The 19,709-nt window shown below is 39.6% G+C and overlaps 2 protein-coding genes across 2 annotated transcripts in view; one reads left to right on the forward strand and one right to left on the reverse strand.

Annotated features, from left to right (window-relative positions):
- The window catches only part of LRRC17 (leucine rich repeat containing 17), a 116,571-nt gene extending 106,771 nt beyond the window's left edge, over nt 1-9,800 (forward strand). The window contains exon 6 of the transcript XR_015248068.1: nt 9,615-9,800. The gene's annotated coding sequence lies outside the window, so the exon portion shown is untranslated. The remainder of the gene's footprint in view (nt 1-9,614) is intronic.
- Nucleotides 1-19,709, reverse strand: part of FBXL13 (F-box and leucine rich repeat protein 13) — a 217,150-nt gene that overhangs the window by 190,049 nt on the left and 7,392 nt on the right. Inside the window, exons 2-3 of the mRNA XM_086696868.1 lie at nt 11,227-11,330; nt 10,446-10,536 (exon numbers count right to left, since the gene is read on the reverse strand). Coding sequence (XP_086552994.1) covers nt 10,446-10,536; nt 11,227-11,330 — 195 coding nt within the window. The remainder of the gene's footprint in view (nt 1-10,445; nt 10,537-11,226; nt 11,331-19,709) is intronic.

A 19,709-nucleotide genomic window follows, 5' to 3' on the forward strand; every position in this document is an offset into this window, starting at 1 on the left:
ATTCTTGAGAGAGAGACACAGCATGAACAAGGGAGGGGCAGGGAGAGAGCGGGACACAGAATCTGAAGCAGGCTCCAGGCTCTGAGCTGTCAGTACAGAGCCCGATGCAGGGCTTGAAGTCAGAGGCTTAACCGACTGAGACACCCAGGTGCTGCCCAGGCACTTTTCAAATTGCTGCTTCTGTGCTGTGTCTCCAGAGAGTCACTTAGTATCCTGGCTCTTTAAGGGCAGAGGCTTGGCTTGCTATTGCCATCCAGCTTTTGAGAGTTAAGCCCTGGTGATTTTTTTTTTTTTTAAGTTTATTTATTTTGAGAAAGAGAGAGAGAGCACGAACTGTGGAAGGGCAGAGAGAGAAGGAGCAAGAGAATCCCAAGCAGGTTCCATGTTGTCAGCAAATAGCCTGATGCGGGACCCAAACTCATGAACTGTGAATCATAGCCTGAGTTGAAATCAAGAGTCAGACACTTAAGTGACTGAGCCACCTCGGCAGCCCAAGCCCTGCTGATTTTTCAAGCTCTCAGAGTGAAGTCCCATGGATTTTCAAAGCCAGATGCTATAAGGACTGATCTTCCCAATGTGGGTCCCCAGAGCCAGGGATGCCCTAGTGTGGGGTCTGATCCCATCACTCCTCTGTGCTTGTGGTGTCCCTCCCATTTGTAGATAGTGACACCAGGGGTTTGGTTCCCAACCACATCTCTACCCCTCCGATCCTTTTTTGCAGACTTCTCTCTGCAAATAGCTGTATAAGATCTGTTCTGCCAGTCTTCGGGTCACTTTCAAAGTCAGTTGCAATACATGTAACTGTTGACTCAGTGAGCTCAGGGTCCTGCTACTCCACCATCTTCCCCACTGCTTTCTACTCTGCATAACTGTCATATCTTGGTTAGCTGCTAGTGACTAGAAAATAGTCTTTCTCTCACTTTTTTTTTTTTTTAATTCCAGCTGATAGGATTGCACAGAGTAGGAGCTCAACAAATATTATATGGACTAACCTACTTCCTTGGAAAACTGCCAATTCCCTGCCATCTGGCTTCTAAAAATGGAGAGTAAAGGATTCAAGCAATGACTGTGGGGAAGTTGCTGGAAAAAAGTAATTGACATTGGTATAGAGGGCCTCAGAGTGAGAGCTCTGTTTCCAGGCCCTCACAGACCACGTCCACCAATTTCCCACAAGGTCCTCTACACACAGACTTTCGAGTGATAACAGAAGAGAAGGAGGAGAGAAAAAAGGTGGACCGCCACACAATTTCTAAGAGTCCAGTTATAAGATTAGCTTTGAGTCTGGAAATAAAAGAAAAAATTCTGCCATGAGACATGGTTTTGAAAGTTAAAGGGGGGAATGTTAGAATCTCCTATGAAATTTTGTAAAATACTCATGTTCACTCCCCACCTCCATAGGAATTATTCCTATGATGAGTCACTATTACTACTGAGAATATGTCTTATCCCTCATGTTAAGGCTCTCTGGTTTTTTTTGTTTTTTTTTTGTTTTTTTAATTTTTTTTTCAACGTTTATTTATTTTTGGGACAGAGAGAGACAGAGCATGAACGGGGGAGGGGCAGAGAGAGAGGGAGACACAGAATCGGAAACAGGCTCCAGGCTCTGAGCCATCAGCCCAGAAGGGCTCTCTGTTTTAAACTGAGTTCCAATGAAATACAATATGATTCAATGAAAGTACATTCAACTTAACACACTAGTTTCAAGAAAACATTTTGTATAGCTTGGAAGAAAAATAAAATAAGTAAAATAGAATGTTGATCTCTTTTTAAAAAGATACTGCATATAGCATAATACAACTCAAGTCTTAAAAATAGTTTTAAAAAGGGGCGCTTCGATGGTTCAGTCAGTTAAATGTCATACTTCAGCTCAGGTCATGATCTCGTGATTTGTGAGTTCAAGCCCCACATCAGGCTCTATGCTGACAGCTAAGAACCTGGAGCCTGCTTTGGATTCTGTGTCTCCCTCTCTCTACCCCTCCCCTGCTTGCTCTCTCTCTCTCTCTCTCTCTCTCTCTCAAAAATAAATAAACATTTAAAAAAATGTTAATTTTTTTATTTAAAATTTTTATTTAAAAAATTTTTAATTTTTTATTTAAAAAATTTTAAATAGTCTTAAAAATATTTTATGTAAAAAAATTCAAATGTACAGAGAATTAGAATAAATACCTACCACCCCCTAGTCTACATTTAACATTGTCAACATTTTGCCATACTTGCCTTTTCTCTTTGTAGTATATCAAGTATATAAACCAAAAATTTTAGTGTCTATTTCTAAAGTATAGTCACATTTTCTTCACAACCACAATTCCATTATCCCACCTTGGACAATTAACAATAATTGCTTAATATCATCTAATACCCACTCCATATCCAAATCTCTGGAATTATTCCCTCAAACATCTTAAATAGTTAGTTTGTTCAAACTAGGGTCTAACTAGGGTCTAAACTAGGGTCATGTGTTAGCACTGATGACTCGGTTTAGATGAAACTCTTCATGAAACTTTATATGAAACTTTTTTCTTCATTCTCCTTTTACATATTTTTCAACATTTAATGACTATGAAAGGCAAATAAGGCATAGTCTCTGGCTAAATCTGATGAATTCAGTTTTCTGGGTATCTTTAATGTATTTTTACAGAGAAAGTTCTAGAAGTCAATTCAAATATTTTTGTTGTGAATTTGTTTTGATGGGAGTTTTCTTCTATCATCTGGAAAAATGATAGAAGTGGGGAGTGGGGACAGGGCGCTGCATAGCTCCTGTCACAGCCCCATGGATTGGAGATCTGAGCTTTAAGGAAGAGACTGGAGGCAAAACCCAAACAAACTGCTCCTCTGAGGCACTTCTGTACAAGACAAAATGAGAGAAGGCATTTCCTCCACTTCCGTGTGGCACCCACAGCACAGTGGCATCCAATTTTGTGTAACTTTAAGTGTTGAAAATCTGAAATAATGTGATAAAAATATTACAAACATCTTACATGATGCCAAATTTTGAAATAATGCAATCCCTCCACTTAAAATTTTATCAAGAAGCATTTCATTCTAAAGCTAGTGGGAGCATGGAAGTTTTAAGTTCTTGGCACATGGTGGTACCATTTTGGCAGGTAAAACGCTTGTGGAATGAGTCTTAAAGTGCAAGCTTGACTTATTTGAGGTCTTTATAAAAGCATCTCTTTCAAACAGTGTGACCTCTAGGTATGGTCTGAGTAGAGCAACAGAGAAAGGAGCACTGTTTTGGCATTTTAAGGATTTGTGGTGGAAAAAAACTAGAGCTCCACCTCAGTTAGACTTCAGAGCTCTCAGGTCAAGAGCACCCACACTACGGCTTCACCTTCAGGCAGCCCAACAGGCTTGAGACAGAGACCTTAAGAGGAATTCTTGAATTCACACGGGACAGCTTTGGGATTCCCAGATAGAACTGGTTGCAATTTTGAGGGAAACCAACCTCCTACAATTGTGAGCTAGGGACTAGAGGCAGTGAAATATGGAATGTTACTATCAACACTGCTCTACTTGTACCCCAGGCTGGTGAGACCTGGAAAAGTTTGTAATGAAAAAAAAAAAAAAAATACTATTACAAACCATGAATGCTAACTTACAAACATACTCAATTTATGGCTCTTTAGTGTTAGTAGTAATTGGTCCCCATTAATTTTTAACTTTGTTAGATACTATCTATTTATGATATATGAGAAAACTAATGCATTCAAATAATGCCAATAGGAAAAAAAAGTTTTACTTCTGTGATATTTGAAATACTTAATATAATATTAGGACTCTGATAAGAACCAAACAAAAAATAAAGGTAAATCATTAACTTCATATTATAATTTTTGGTTTTTAGTATAACAAAATTTTTCTTCTGGTAAACAATTCCATTTTTTGCTCAGTTAATCCAAGAATCAAGGAATTATATATTAAATTATCATAACATGTCATCATATTTTTTAAAAATTTTTTAATGTTTATTTTTGAGAGAGAGAGAGACAGAGCACAAGTTGGGGAGGGCAGAAAGAGGGAGGGAGACACAGAATCCAAAGCAGGCTCCAGGCTCTGAGCTGTCAGCACAGAGACTGACGTGGGGCTGGAACTCACGAACTGTGAGATCATGACCTGAGCCGAAGTTAGATGCTTAACCAACTGAGCCACCCAGGTGCCCTCATCATATTTTAAAGTACCTTTCTTTACTTCATTCATGAATTCATTAATATCCCACATAGCATCATTGTAGAATGCTAACAAAATAGTATGGGATTTGCTATAGATTGAATGTTTGCGTCTCCTAGAATTCATATGTTGAAACCTAATCTCCAGTGTGATAATATTTGGAGGTAGGGCCTTTTGGAGACCAGCTCCTGAGGGTAGAGCCCTTATGAATGGGGTTAGTACCTTTATATTTTTCTTTTTCTTTTTAAGTTTATTCATTTATTTTGAGAGACAGAACATGAGCAGGAGAGGGACAGAGAGAGGGAGAGAGAGAGAGAATCCCAAGCAGGCTCCATACTGCCAGCCTCACCAACCATGAGATCATGACCTGACCCGAAATCAAGAGTTGGATGCTTAACCAACTGAGCCACCCAGGTACCCTGGATTAGTGCCTTTATAAAAGAGACTCCAGGGAGTTCTTTCACCCCTTCTGCCGTATGAAGTAACAGCAAGAAGATGGCAGTTTACAAACTAGGAACTGGGTTCTCAGTAGACACGAAATCTGCCAGCACCTTCATCTTGGACCTCCCAGCCTCTAGAACTGGGAGAAACAGATTTCTGTTGTTGATAACCACAACCCAGTCTGTAGAATTTTGTTATGACATCCCGAACAGGGTTTATAAATATGCGTTGAAGGCATTACTACAAATCCCTCCCAGTTCTGATATTTTTATTATTCATGGGCTGGAAAAGTTAATAGTAATAACAAAAATACTAAAATGAAACCATGTCTTTAATGCAAAAGTGAGTAGTGTCTATAACAGTACCATGATGTGGGTAAAGTGTTGGATTTTTCATGATGAGTAATTTTCTTATTATTTTTATCTTCTGCAAATTATTGAAAGATTCTTCAATGCCCACTGGGCTCTTGTGCCTGGAGACAGACACTGATTGATATTTGTACTTTAGGGCTCTAAGTGTTAATAAACACATTTAAATAAATACAACTTTGAAAAATCAGTTTTCCTTAAACATGTAAATGTTTATTACAAATTTTAAGAAAGTCCCTGAAACATTTTTTTTTAATTTTTTTTTTAATGTTTTTATTTTATTTTTGAGAGAGACAGAGAGACAGAGTGCAGGCAGGGGAGGGGCATAGAGAGAGAGCAAGACACAGAATCTAAAGCAGGCTCCAGGCTTCAAGCTGTCAGTGTGGAGCCCGATGCCGGGTTCAAACTCATGGACTGTGAGATCATGACCCATGCTGAAGTCAGACACTTAACCGACTGAGCCACCCAGGCGCCCCTGAAACAATTTAAACTTATAAAAATGTTCTTTAGAACTCTCAGATGCCACACATAGTGGACAAACATACAAAAACGCTCTATCATTAACTATTATTACTTACCTTACACTTAAATTTATCCTAAAGTAAATAACGTGAATCCAGTTCATATCTTCATTACTTCTATTCCTTCCAGGTTACTGTAATACTTAGTTTGATGCCTTCTCAGGGAAGAGTAATCTACCAAATTTTAAAAGGAAAAGGATACTTTTGCAAACCAGGAAGGGTAGAGGGTGTGGTTATCGACCAGTTGATTCTTGTTTGAGGCATAGGATCTGCTGGCCTCTTCCAAAAGGTTAAAACCTAGCCACTGGGGTCATAAGGTTAAGTCTCCTTTTCATAGTTAAACTTTGTTACATCAGTAAGACTTTTAAGTCCACATCTTTCATTTAGGTTTTAGGATTTGTTACACAGTGCTCCCTATGATACCATCATTTTAAAAGCCATAGGATCATTTTAAAAGGGAGTGATCTCTAGGACACATTAAGTGAGAAAAAGCGACACATAGTCTGCTACTTCAATGTAAGAAGTTGGTGGGAGAAGAATACAATGTATGTGCTCATAATTTTCAAAAAGAAACAATGGAAAAACTAAATAAATAAACCAAAACCTACTAACATTGGATACTTAGAAACAGGGATGGAATAGGGAGGAGAAAAAGGCAGGAATAGAAGCAATACTCTGAACACTCATTTTATTGTTTTGATTCTTTGAACACTCATTTTGTTGTATCGTTTATTGTTTTTATTGCCAAGTAATGTTATACATAATTGGAAAAGCATAATTATATCAAGGAGAAAAAAAGATGGCCATCGGCACAAAAAAAATAAGTATCTGGGGTAACAAAAAAAGTATTTTTACTGAAAATATTTGGTAGGATATATACATCTTAAAGGCAAAAAGAATTGCATAACTCTTTTGAATTGCATACTTTTCGTAAACTACATTCAGTAGTTTTATTGTTAGTGATCTTGTAGTATCGTTATTCCAAAACCATTATGCGTGTATTGTAAGATGAAACTAATAAGCAATTCTGTTAATGTCTAGAAGAATCAAGATTGATAAAAACTGGGTCTGCCACACTTCTGGGTGCACCCCCATGTGATGCACTAGGAAGAACCACCCCTCCCCATGTAGTTATTCTTGTCCCCAAGAGAAAAAAAGGGGAAAAAAAGAACCTGAATATCAAGTTTGTGGATCTAACTACAAACTTGAAGGAAATACAAGAAACAGAACAAATGAAATGATGCCAGAGGAAACAATGAGAATGTGGGACATTTTACAAGACAAATGATGTTTTCCTCAGTAAATGAGTGGCATGGGAAATAAGAAAGTTTATTACAAGAAGTATTAAATATATGATACCCAAGTGCAATGTGAACTCCATATGGATTTTGATTTGACAGAGTCATGTTTAAAAAGGTATTTTTGAGACAATTTGGGAAACTCGAATATGGACTGAATATGAAATATATATATCTGAATATAATCTGCACTACGCGATGTTCAGAAATTACTGCTAATTTCATTACATAGATAATGGCACTGTGCTATGTTCCCTAAAAATGTCATTTTTTGTTAGAGATGCACACTGATGTATTTACTGGTAAAATAATGTAACTCCTGGGATTTGCTTTCCAATACTTCAGCAAAAAAAAGGACAAGGGGAGATAATTAACAAGATTGGCAAAATGTTGACTGTCATTTAAGCTGGATGATGAGGAATCATTATGGTGTTCTGCTTGTGTGTTATGTTTAAAATTTTCCATGATAAAAAGATTTTTTTTAATATTATAGAAGTCTTTTCTTCTTGTAATCAGTACCCATCTGGAGATTTCATTTCCTAAGAAATGAGAATCAAGTCTGTGAAGTTAGTTTCCTCCTGACAATGGTTGATTCTTTCATCTTGGAACACATAGTTAAACTGTCTTTCTATTTACTATTATGAGAGCAGTTCCTACTTTTTCTCTAACAATGTGGCTTGCTCACAGTTTCCTGTATTCAATTTTCTCTGTTTGCACAAATAGAAACAAATACTTTGTTATAAATAGGCAAAACAGTGTGGAGACAGAAGCATGCTGAGACAATACAAAGCAATCTTTTTTTTTAATTTTTTAATGTTTATTATTTATTTTTGAGAGAAAGAGAGACAGAGCATGAGCAGGGGAGGGTTAGAGAGAGAGGGAGACACAGAATCCAAAGCAGGCTCCAGACTCTGATCAGCTCAGAGTCTGATGCGAGCGAGGCTCCAACTCACTAACGGGAAATCATGATTTGAGCCAAAGTCGGCTGTTTTAATCACTGAGCCACCCAGGTCCCCCTACAAAGCAATCTTAAAAATGGGAAAGATTACAATTGTTTGTGATCTTTAAAATGTTTTATCAGGGTCCCTGGGTGGCTCAGTCGGTTAAGCATCCGATTTGGGCTCAGGTTATAATCTCACAGTTTGTGGGTTCGAATCCCACATCAGGCTCTGTCCTGACAGCTCAGAGCCTGGAGTCTGCCTCAGATTGTGTGTCTCCCTCAATCTCTGCCCCTCCCCCACTCACACTCTGTTTCTCTTTCTCTCAAAAATAAATAAACATTAAAAAATATGTATATTTTAAATATTTTGTCAAAACATTAAAAACTCTCATCAGTAATTATAGCCATATAGGAAACTATAGGAAAGAAAAATGGGGGAAAAAAGCAAAGCTGATATTTATTTAGTATACTATAATTTAAAATACTGGAAACTTGGGGCGCCTGGGTGGCTCAGTCAGTTGAGCCTCCGACTTTGGCTCAGGTCATGATCTCACGGTCCTTGAGTTCGAACCCCGCGTCAGGCTCCATGCTGACAGCTCAGAGCCTGGAGCCTGTTTCAGATTCTGTGTCTCCCTCTCTCTCTGCCCCTCCCGTTCATGCTCTGTCTCTCTCTGTCTCAAAAATAAATAAATGTTAAAAAACATAAATAAATAAAATAAAATAAAATAAAATAAAATAAAATAAAATAAAATAAAATACTGGAAACTTTAAGGATTAAAGTGTCTTATCCTTTGTAAAAAAAAATAATAATTTTTCATTTTCCTCTGAGGGTGAAGGAGAAATGAATTAATCCATATTCAATCTTGGCTGAGCCCTCTAACAAAGCAATCATAGGCATCTAGAGAGTTACCTTTTGTGAAATCACATCTAGTTTCTACCTTTCCTACTTTATAAAATGAAGCAGACATCTTTTCTATACATATGAATTATCATCCTCCTTTCTTTTTTTTTTTTTTTTTTTTTTTTAAACATTTTTTTTTTATTTATTTTTTTTTTTCAACGTTTATTCATTTTTGGGACAGAGAGAGACAGAGCATGAACGGGGGAGCGGCAGAGAGAGAGGGAGACACAGAATCGGAAACAGGCTCCAGGCTCTGAGCCATCAGCCCAGAGCCTGACGCGGGGCTCGAACCCACGGACCGCGAAATCGTGACCTGGCTGAAGTCGGACGCTTAACCGACTGCGCCACCCAGGTGCCCCAATCATCCTCCTTTCTAAATGTGCATGAGCTTCCTGTATTTTATCCTTTGCACTTTCAACATCATGAAATATCTCTGAGAATTCTTTTTCTAATAAAACTTTAGGTTTAAAGTTGCTATGGTGTCTCAGAATTCTGTGCAATTCTTTAAAAGATTCTCTATAGGCTTCTAGCTAGATATTGAACATAATCTGATTGTATTTTACAAAATCACTTTCAAAATATTGACGAGGTTCACCCCTCTACGTCAGTGGTTTTTAATAATTTTAGTATCTTTTAGCAATGATGTTTAAGCTTTTTTCATATGACATTATATTCAAAGTGGAATTGTTCTAGAGTGTAAGGTGGGGGTGAAAGACCCTGAATCCCCACCCCCTGGATCTCTCCCTCAGCTCCTGAGGTGGCCCCCAAACATCTCCGAGAACACAGTTTGCAGACACCTGCACTTCATAGTAGATAAAGTTCTATGGCTGATAAAGTGAAGTCATTAAGACACCCAGACACCACAACACAGATCAGCTAGGATTGGACATGTGGGTTCTTCCCATTGTATTGGTACTCAGAATCATCCCAGTCTTGACAGAAATATCCTGTCCCTCTATTTCTGTCTCTCTGATGCAGACCACTGAGTAGGATCCAGTGTGACCCTCCACCCAGCCTTCCAAATTATGCTTCAGACTGATCCTGGCTCTCAGCATCCACCTTGACCCAGGCTTCAATTTCACTTTTTGGCGCCCAAGTTCACCAGCAGCTCCCAAGCCCTGCCTGTGTTTACCAAAACACCAGCCTGGGATCTGGAGGTATCACACAAGGCCCCACACACATGTAATTTGTGTTGGCATTTCTCTCCCCACATGCCTTTTGCTATTTTAGCTTCTCTCAGATACACAGTCTTTGTTCTAAAAGTCTCCGTGTCCTGAATTACTTCCTTGCCCTCTGTACAGGATCAAAACCAGCTGTTAGAGCTGGTTGTTCCTTTCTTTAACAATCGGTCTGGCTTTTAAGTTAGCTCTCGTTGTTTGGCCATATCTTTATGAGCATGATCCCTGGGCAGATGGCAAAGAGAATGGAGAAGGGATAGAATACAGAAGGAAGTAGATTAGAAAGGAAGGACAATATCCTCATTTAAAGCTTTCCATAATGTTGGTTTTATCATTATAAAGATGCAAGAGGAGAGGAGAAGGAGAAAGAGGAATGGGAAAAATATAATAGAAAGATTTTATCAGAAGAGGAAGAATAAATGTCTGTTAAATACTTCTGGAAATTTGGGAAGTTTACTATGAATGTGGCTGTATGTGGGGTGTTGGGGGGGTGATATTCCTTCACTTCTCTGAGTGTCCCCAATTCAAAAACAGTTTGACCTCATACATCTTATAAAATCTAAAATCTATTTGAGAACTTCCATCAAAACTTGGGATGTATATTTTAGAATGTCTGATTACTAATACTGACCAGTTGATCATCCAGTCCAAAAAGTTGTTCCATGTAAGTTTCAGACAACCTCCGAATTTTTGGCCTCATTGATGGATCAATGCACATATCCCTTTGATAAAATCATAAAACACAGTCAAACATTTCATTTCATAGTAGTTACTTCCATAATTAAATCAGTGATTTGAATCCATGATTCAATGGGTGGAGTTGAAGGGAGGGGAAGGAGGAGACACCTCCCCTTGGGAGAAGTATATCAAAACCTACTGCAGGACTGTGTCAGCCACCCCCTCCTCCAGATTTTGCTGTGCCCCCCAAGAGAGTATGCCTCTTTTTCCTCATCCCCAACTTGAAATAACTGCCCTACGAGCACATTATTGATGAGAGAGGGCTATATTTCTCAAGTTAAGAACCAGTGGGGAAATTGTTCCTATTGAAGTCTTTCAGACTTAAAAGCCTATGAAAGGGGGCGTCTGGGTGCCTCAGTCAGCTAAGTGTCTGACTTGGCCTTAGGTCATGATCTTACGGTCTGTGGGTTTGAGCCCCACGTCAGGCTCTGTGCTGACAGCTCAGAGCCTGGAGCTGCTTTGGATTCTGTGTCTCCCTCTCTCTCTTCCCCTGCCCCACTCGCACACTCTCTCTCTCTCTCTCTCTCTCTCAAAAAGAAATAAACATTTTAAAAAAGCCTATGGAGGGATTCCTTAACCATCCTGAGATTAGAAGACTTCTTTTGGTACTCTATAGTGAGTGTTTTACATTCAGAATAAAATATCTCCCTACCATAAAGCAAAACAATACTCACCAGAGAAGACTTTCGAGACCATTTTCCATTATAGTAATGATCATTTTCTGTAAATATTTCAGCGGATCCTCAGGACATGTAGTAAGTAGGCCACATAACAGAGCCTAGGGAAAATGAAACAGAATCACTCTGGATGTGCATGTTCTTTTTTTTTTTTTTTTTAACATTTATTTATTTTGAAAGATGGAGACAGAGCGCTAGTGGGGGAGGGGCAGAGAGGGGTGGGGGAGACACAGAATCTAAACCAAGCTCCAGGCTCTGAGCCATCAGCACAGAGCTCGATGTGGAGCTCGAACCAACAAACTGTGAGACCATGACCCAAGTCAAAGTTGGACACTTAATCAACTGAGCCCCCCAGGCGCCCCTGGATGTGCGTGTTCTTACTAAGCAACAAATAGGTTTCTCTCCTACAATTCCAGAATCAAATAAAGTGATAGGGTTTTTTAAAATATATTTTTATTTATTTTTGAGAAAGAGAGCAAGAGGAGGGAAGGGGTAGAGAGAGAAGGGGACAGAGGACCAAAGCAGACTCTTTTCTACCAGTAGAGAGCCAGATGTGAGGGTCAAACTCACAAACCATGAGATCATGACCTGAGCTGAAGTGAAATGCTCAACCAACTGAGCCACCTAGGCACCCCAATGTGACAGTTTTTTAAGTAAGCGTACCTTATAGACACTCCTTTATTTATCCAGTGTTCATATTTTGTTAAAGTCTAACTAAAATGAAGTTTCACCTTTACTACTTAAAAAAAAAATCCATTGTAAATGACACAATGGAGTTGCTACTCAGTGTTTACATTCAATGGGCGGTATTTTGGAGTCCAATTGAAGACACAGTTGTGATATTTTGATCAGTGGTGTCTACCCCTTTTTAGTATGAAGTCCTCCTTTTTAACATCAAAAATCTCCTCAGACCCAACCACAAAAGTTATTGAGAAAATCCACCCTCAAAATCTATTACAAATTCAAGGAGTCTTTTTTAAAAAATTGTATTTTATCATTCACAACATCTACAGAACATATATTTGAAAAATTATAGCTTATGGGGCCCCTGGCTGGCTCATTTGGAAGAGCATGTGATTCTTGATCTTGGAGTTGTGAGTTCAAGCCCCGAGTTCAAGCCCCACGTTGGGTGTAGAGATTACTTAAATAAAACTTAGAAAGAAAGAAAGAGAGAGAGAGAGAGAGAGAGAGAAAGAAAGAAAGAAAGAAAGAAAGAAAGAAAGAAAGAAAGAAAGAAAGAAAAAGAAAGAAAGAAGAAAGCAAGCAAGCTTGTAGCATAGTTCACAAAGGTGGGAAACAAATGGCTTACTGGATCTGGATATTTAAAGTACATATATGAGGGGCGCCTGTGTGGCTCAGTCGGTTAAGCGTCCGACTTCAGCTCAGGTCATGATCTTGGGTTTGTGGGTTTGAACCCACGTCGGGTTCTGTGCGACAGCTCAGAGCCTGCAGCCTGCTTCGGATTCTGTGTCTCCCTTTCTCTCTGCACCTTCCGCACTCGCACTCTGTCTCTCTCTCCAAAATAAATAAACATTAAAAAAAAAAATTAAAGTACGTATATGAACTCAGAAAGCTGTTGCCATCTTACTTTCCACACTGAGTTTTCCCAAAATGGAGAATATTTCTCCATTTGAGGCAGATAAAACAGTTTACAGCACACATCCCACAGAAACCACCTGGAATCCTCCTTAGACATTTCTCTTTGCCATTTTGGTTCGCTGCCTGCAGGCAGGGTCTAGTGTGCACGGGGCAGGACTGGGGGTGGAGGTGGAGAGGCCATTCTTTTACAGAGGGCCTATTCTCACTGGCTTTTTTCCTGCTCACTCACTTGTGAACAAAGTAATTTCACCCACTGGGTCATGCAGGGATCTTCCCACCTCCATGGACCAAGTGTCAGCAGATCCAGGCCTGGAAGTCCTGCCTTAGTCTCTTAGCAGTTCTCATAGTGTTCTTCCAGGGGGAAGAAATTGGATAATTTCCCCTGACTGGACCCTGCACAATATAGTTCTCCCTTTGCAATTAGCTCCATGTCCCCCTTTTAGTGTGCAGGCTGCAGGCTGAGAACCCAGCCCTCAAGACTACGGCAAAGTGGTTAGACCTACATGTCTCTCCTTCTCCAGCTCTGCCTCCTGACCGAGCCCCATCCCAGATGTTCACAGTGAGCACTTAGCCATCTGCTGACTGACTTCTTTCTCCCCTAGACCTACAGAATATAATTGCACAGGAGGTCAGTGATTTTCACCACAGTTGCAAGATGGATATGAATAGCATTCTGTTACCCAAGGGCGGAAGTCTTCTATTACCTGGAAGCCAGACTTCAGACAGCTCCCTGAATAGTCCCATGAAAGGCCCATCTGCTTTCTGGCACTGCTGTGCCTGAGTCCCCAGAGTGCTGAGTTTCTCCATTCCCCACTTACCACATCCTGCATTCCATTCTGGCACCCTGAGGATATCTGCATCGGAATCACCTGGGGAGTGAGTTGGTCTCTGAAGATGGGGCCTGGGAAGCTGCATTTTGATGAGCTCCCCAAGTGATTCCTCTACACACTGAAGTCTGAGGATTGGTGCCTTGAGGTGATTTTTAAGAAAGTTGGGATCTGATTAATGAATACAAGAAATTACTTCTTTATATTTCTAAGTTCCACAGATTAGGAAACTACTTCTCCTGAAAAGTTATCTTGCAGAAGTCAAATCAAGTTGAGAGGAAAAGTCTCTGGAATGATAATAAAGGCATATGGAACTAGCATAGTTCAAATGTTCACTTTTTGCACAAGATATCTCATTGTTCAGTTTCCCACTGGGCAAAGTAAAATAGGCTAAGGCTTTATATATTAATGTGTAAACAGCGTATAGCTATCTGCCAATAAGAAAACATAATTAGTGAATCACTAGCTTTTTTTCCGCCCAATGAAAATAAAAATTGCAAAACCATTAGTTTTGCAGAGGCAAAATTATGCAAAATTCCCACAAGATGAATGTTTGGCTGTCAAAAAACACATTAATTATTAATTACCAATTATTATTGCTAGGTTTCTAAGTAAAAACTTACACAATCAAGGACAAAAAACACCATGACTTAAAAAGATCTAAATTGGCTTTCTGAAGCTTGTATTTTCACAAAATAATTGTGCAATCTTCCACTTGCTTTTGGCTCTGTCTCTCTAACTCAGTCCCCAGTTTTTCTCAAATATTCTGAAAGATGTATGGGGACTGATGACAAACATGGGTTTATCCAGGACCATTGTTTCTACTCCTTTCAACTACCATCCATCTTTCCAGGAGCAAGATAATGCAGTGCTTGGGTTCCACTAGCTGTAAATTCTGGATCTGCAATCTCCCAGTGGGGAAGCTCTGACAATTACTTCTCTGTTCTTATTTCCTTCCCTATACATATCATAAAGGTACACATATCATAGTTCTATCATGAGAATTAAATGAGCTAATATATGAAAAGTATTTTGAATAGTTTCTAGTATAAAATAAACACTCCATAGATGATCATGGTAACAAGCCATTCACTGATAATCATCACCTCCTGTAGAGCCAAAGACTTGAACAAAGAGAAAAGAAATTCAAAACTATTCCCCTGTACCATTCAGAGGCCAGTGTGATGACAGAGAGATTGACTTTATACCAAGCCTGATGGAAGAGATTAGAACAAATGCATTTGGGGGAAAGGATTAGGAGAGAGAACTTGATAGAACAATAGTTTAAATATAAATAGCAAAGTAGTAACTATCTATGAGACACTTAGATACTCAAGGGAGCAAGACTTATTTGTCTTTTCAGATATTGCAGATAAATATAGTAAAATATACTAAGGGCCTAAGTAGCAATGCAAAAATCAGTTGCTTCCTGAGTACAGAGATAAAGTGATTACAAAAGCCTTGTGAGGCCCTGGGCAGTGGGAGAAACTTCCAGGTAGCAAGTACTGAGCAGGTGGTTTGCAAATAGGGTCTTTCTCTTGGCAAGAGCAACACCTCAGGGGCAGAGACCAGTTTGGCTGGAGTAAAGGGTTCTGATGAGAGAGAAGCAGACATAGCCAGAATTTTATACTGGGACCTGGGACAGGGTCTTCCTCCCTCCTCTAGATTCCTCGAGGCCATTCAGAAGCAAACCCCAGCAAGACCAGTCACATGGCCAAATGTCGCACACAGCCAAACATCCAGAGAATCACAGTTCATTTTGCTTCCCAAGATCCCACTTGACTTTTAGAGGGAGTTGACCTTGACTTTTAGAGGGTATGTTCTTATTTCTGGATTTCACAGATGAGGCAAAGTCGGGCCAGGTGGTACATAAAGTGAGAAGGTTTTTAAACTACAAACTCAGAGCTCCTCCCGGGCCCATAGCATTGCACTCACGCAAAATTGTTTGCATGTATATCTTCCTCCAGAACTCGAGGGGTTTTTTCACGTTATCTATCTGGAAGTATTTATTTATTTATTTATTTATTTATTTATTCATTCATTCATTCATTCATTCATTCATTTATTATTTGGTTGTTCCCTTATTCATTTTTTTTTTTTTTTTAAAGAGAGAGAGTGCATGCTGAGAACATGTTCAGGGAAGGGACGGGGAGAGAAAAGAGAGAGAGAGAGAGAGAGAGAGAGAGAATCTTAAGCAGGCTCTACACCCAGCACATAGCCCCACATGGGGCTCCATCCCATGACCCTGGGATCATAACCTGAGCCAAAATCAAGAGTCAGACCCTTAAACTGACTGAGCCACCCATGCTCCCCTTGAAATATTTTATTTTTATGCAATCTAGAAAGACATTCTTCTTTTAAATTAATGGTAGAAAAATCAACATATAGTTTTCACCTTATTTGTTTTAGATGAGATTGCTTTTATTTAATTTATTTATTTATTTATTTATTTATTTATTTATTTAATTTTTCATTTAATTTTTAGAGAAAGAGAGAGAGCATGTGTGTGTATGAGTGGGGAAAGGGCAGAGGGAGAGGAAGAGAGAGAGAGAGAGAGGAAGAATCTTAAGCAGACTCCATGTCCAGTGGGGACCCCCACATGGGGCTTGATCCCACGACCCTGGGATCATGACCTGAGCCAAAATCTAGAGACTGACATTCAACCAACTGAGTCACTCAGGCACCCCAAGATGAGATTGCTTTTAAAAATGCAATGTCAGGGGCGCCTGGGTGACTCAGTCGGTTGAGCGTCGGACTTTGGCTCAGGTCACAATCTCGCAGTTTGTGGGTCTGAGCCCCACATCAGGCTCTCTGCTGTCAGCGCAGAGCCCGCTTCAAATCTGTTTCCCTCTCTCTCTGTCCATCCCCCATTCTCTCTCTCTCTCTAAAATAAACATTAAAAAATAAAAAAATAAAAAATAAATAAAAATGCAATGTCAGAATCACACAGTTACAGAAACCCCTTTTCTTAGGAATAAGGTTTAAGTCTCTGTTCAAAGTCGCTTCTAGCTCCCTCCCCTTGCAAACAAGCTCCAAGTGACATCTCACAAATGCTTGCCATCCCATTATGGTAGAAATGGGGTTGGCATGCTATTGTGTCATTGGAGGGGAACTCTTAATGGGTTTCTACAGAAGTTACTAAGTTAACAATTTGAGAACAAAAGAGTTTTTGTGTCTTCTTGAGATTTAAATAGAAGGTGTCAATTTTTTATTTTAGAAACTCTATAACTCAAAGTATACTGAAGATTATTTAAAAGGGTCAGCTGGCTTCAGCCATTCAGGAGGAACATCAGCGAGAGATGTCCCTCAACACTAGAACTTGAGGGGTTTTAAGGCAGGTGGGACACGTGAGGAGACCCAGTCTCCGTGAGGTGAGAGCAAGACAATGGATTCTGATACCTGCTGGATTGTGCCTGGCCCACAGCGAGGTGGTCACCAGCTGTTTAATCCCTAAATAAGTAAACTGTTACTGGAGAAATAATCATTGTATGCTTTTTGGTTATTTAAGTGTTCCACAAATTTGCCTCTGGAACTGCATCTGTGAGTTGGCTGACTGGGCTAAGGGAACTCAGCAAACAACTGCCCTCAGAAGATACAACGTCTATCCCCAAGGTCCAGTAAAATGAGTTAATGTATCAGTTCCTTCTCTCCTGCATTGGCTGGCGGTCTCTTGCTCCATATTCAATAATTCCTGATTCTTGCATCTCTAGTAAATATTTGCAGCAATTAGTTCCTAAAAAAAATCCCCAGGGGCGCCTGGGTGGCTCAGTCAGTTGAGCATCCAACTTCAGCTCAGGTCATGATCTCACAGTTCGTGAGTTCCAGCCCCGCATCAGGCTCTGTGCTGACAGCTTAGAGCCTGGAGCCTGCTTTGCGTTCTGTGTCTCCCTCTCTCTCTGCTCCTCCCCTGTTCACACTCTGTCTCTATCTCTCAAAAATAAATACACTCTGGGGCGCCTGGGTGGCTCAGTCCGTTAAGCGTCCGACTTCGGCTCAGGTCATGATCTCACTGTCCGTGGGTTCGAGCCCCGCGTCGGGCTCTGTGCTGACGGCTCAGAGCCCGGAGCCTGTTTCAGATTCTGTGTCTCCCTCTCTCTGACCCTCCCCCGTTCATGCTCTGTCTCTCTCTGTCTCAAAAATAAATAAACGTTAAAAAAATTTAAAAAAAAAATACACTCAAAAAAAAAAATCCCCAGTAACAGAATCTATGTAATTTAGAAATAAATGCAATATTTTCAAAATACAAATTGGAAGCTATGATGAAAGAAATATAAAGCATAAAAGATGAATAAAAATCATAAAAATAAAAAAACACTTATTTCTAAAAATAGAAAACTTTGCAAAAAAATTTTGATTTGTAACTTAAATACGCCCTCTGCTGGGAATATCTAGTTTTGCAAACTAAATGTTAAACCGAAATCTGAGCTAACAATTTGAAGAGCACTTTTCTGCTCTCAGAGACAATTGCTATGTACAGCTGTTTACTAATTTGGTAGACACTATACCCATAGTATCTCACCCATCCTGGGACCATGCTGACTTCTGCCTAGTAGAAAATTGAAGAAGAAATGGATTTCTAAATATTATTGACAATGTTGGGGCCCCTGGGTGGCTCAGTCAGTTGAATATCTGACTTGGGCTCACGTCATGACCTCATGGTCTGTGGGTTCGAGCCCCGCATCGGGTTCTGTACTGACAGCTCAGAACCTGTGTTCTGGTTCTGTGTCTCCCTCCCTTTCTTTCCTTCCCTGCTTGTGCTCTGTCTCTCGCTCTCTCAAAAATAATAAGGCTTCATTGTGTATTGCTATCTTAATACCTTTTAAAATACAAATGTCTTTTGTAAGGAATATTTCCAAGGAAGGAGATTCCAACAGTAGTGGGATGAAGTATTTCAGAATAAATACTTCAGATGAAGTATTTCTAAGAACTATCTCAGAGAGAGAATCTAGTGAGTGAGAAATCAGAAGACAATACTCAGTTTTCCCACAATTCTATCTAGGTGCAGGCTCTGAGTGTCCACATGCAGATGTTTTTTAAAAACGTGGAATTTCTAAAATATATTTTTCCTGAATTTAAAATAGTATATAGCGAGTAAATCTCTTATTGCACAGATTTCCAAGTATTTGATCAATTAGTTCATTTACTTCAAACCTAAAATTAAAGTTTAAAAAATACTTGACTCCATGGTCTAAAAAAACAAAACCCACAGCCATTCTCTATCTCGATGTTTGTACCTCTTGCACTAACAATACATGTAGGTTTGCGTGGAAGCCATATTAGATACTGGTTGCCCATGAGGGAAAGAAAAGACAAGCTTGCTGCAACATGAGAACATGAACCATGAAGGAAGAGATCATTTTCCTGACAGAACTATGGTGATTGGTCACAGTGATTTCAAATACATTTTTTTTTTTAGTCAGAAAAAAAAAAATCTTAAAAAAAAAAAAAAAAAACCTCATGGGAATCCCAAAATATATCCAGATAAAAGCAGAGCTGCTCTTTGATGTTGTAGGGGGAGTGTATAAGGGGAAGAAGACGAGCTCTCTTCTTCCCGATGCCCTTTCTCCAGCTATACAGCGTTCCTTGTAGGCGTCGTTAGAACCCTGGGATTCCGCTAACAGAAAACAAAACCAAACCTTTGGAAATCTGTCAGTATGCAATTAGGCACACACAGGGCTATCTGGAAACTGAACCTGAGGAAGAGGGTTTTATGACAGTGCTAGCTGGGACAGAGACCGGCCCATCTAGGAAATGGGGTGTCCAGGAGACCTCATGTACGTGGCCAGAGGCAAAAGGGCGCTCAATCCAGGGAGACCAGACGCAGGTCTGCAACAGGCCAACCAGCTGTACCTGGGATGAGAAACCAGCGCTTCCCAGTAATAAACGCTTTTATGCTCCCTGTGTTTTCTTTATTGCTTTCTAGTTTATTTGCTAATAGTATGGGAAAGCAAAAAAAGGGGCATTTTTACTACAGTTAGACCAGCATTTCAGTTAATATATGAATATATATTTTTATATATAAATATATTTTATATATAAAATATAGAAAATATT

The sequence above is a fragment of the Puma concolor genome, chromosome A2 (assembly GCF_028749965.1).
Source record: "Puma concolor isolate L17-30 chromosome A2, mPumCon1.1.hap2, whole genome shotgun sequence".
Taxonomy (NCBI): domain Eukaryota; kingdom Metazoa; phylum Chordata; class Mammalia; order Carnivora; family Felidae; genus Puma; species Puma concolor.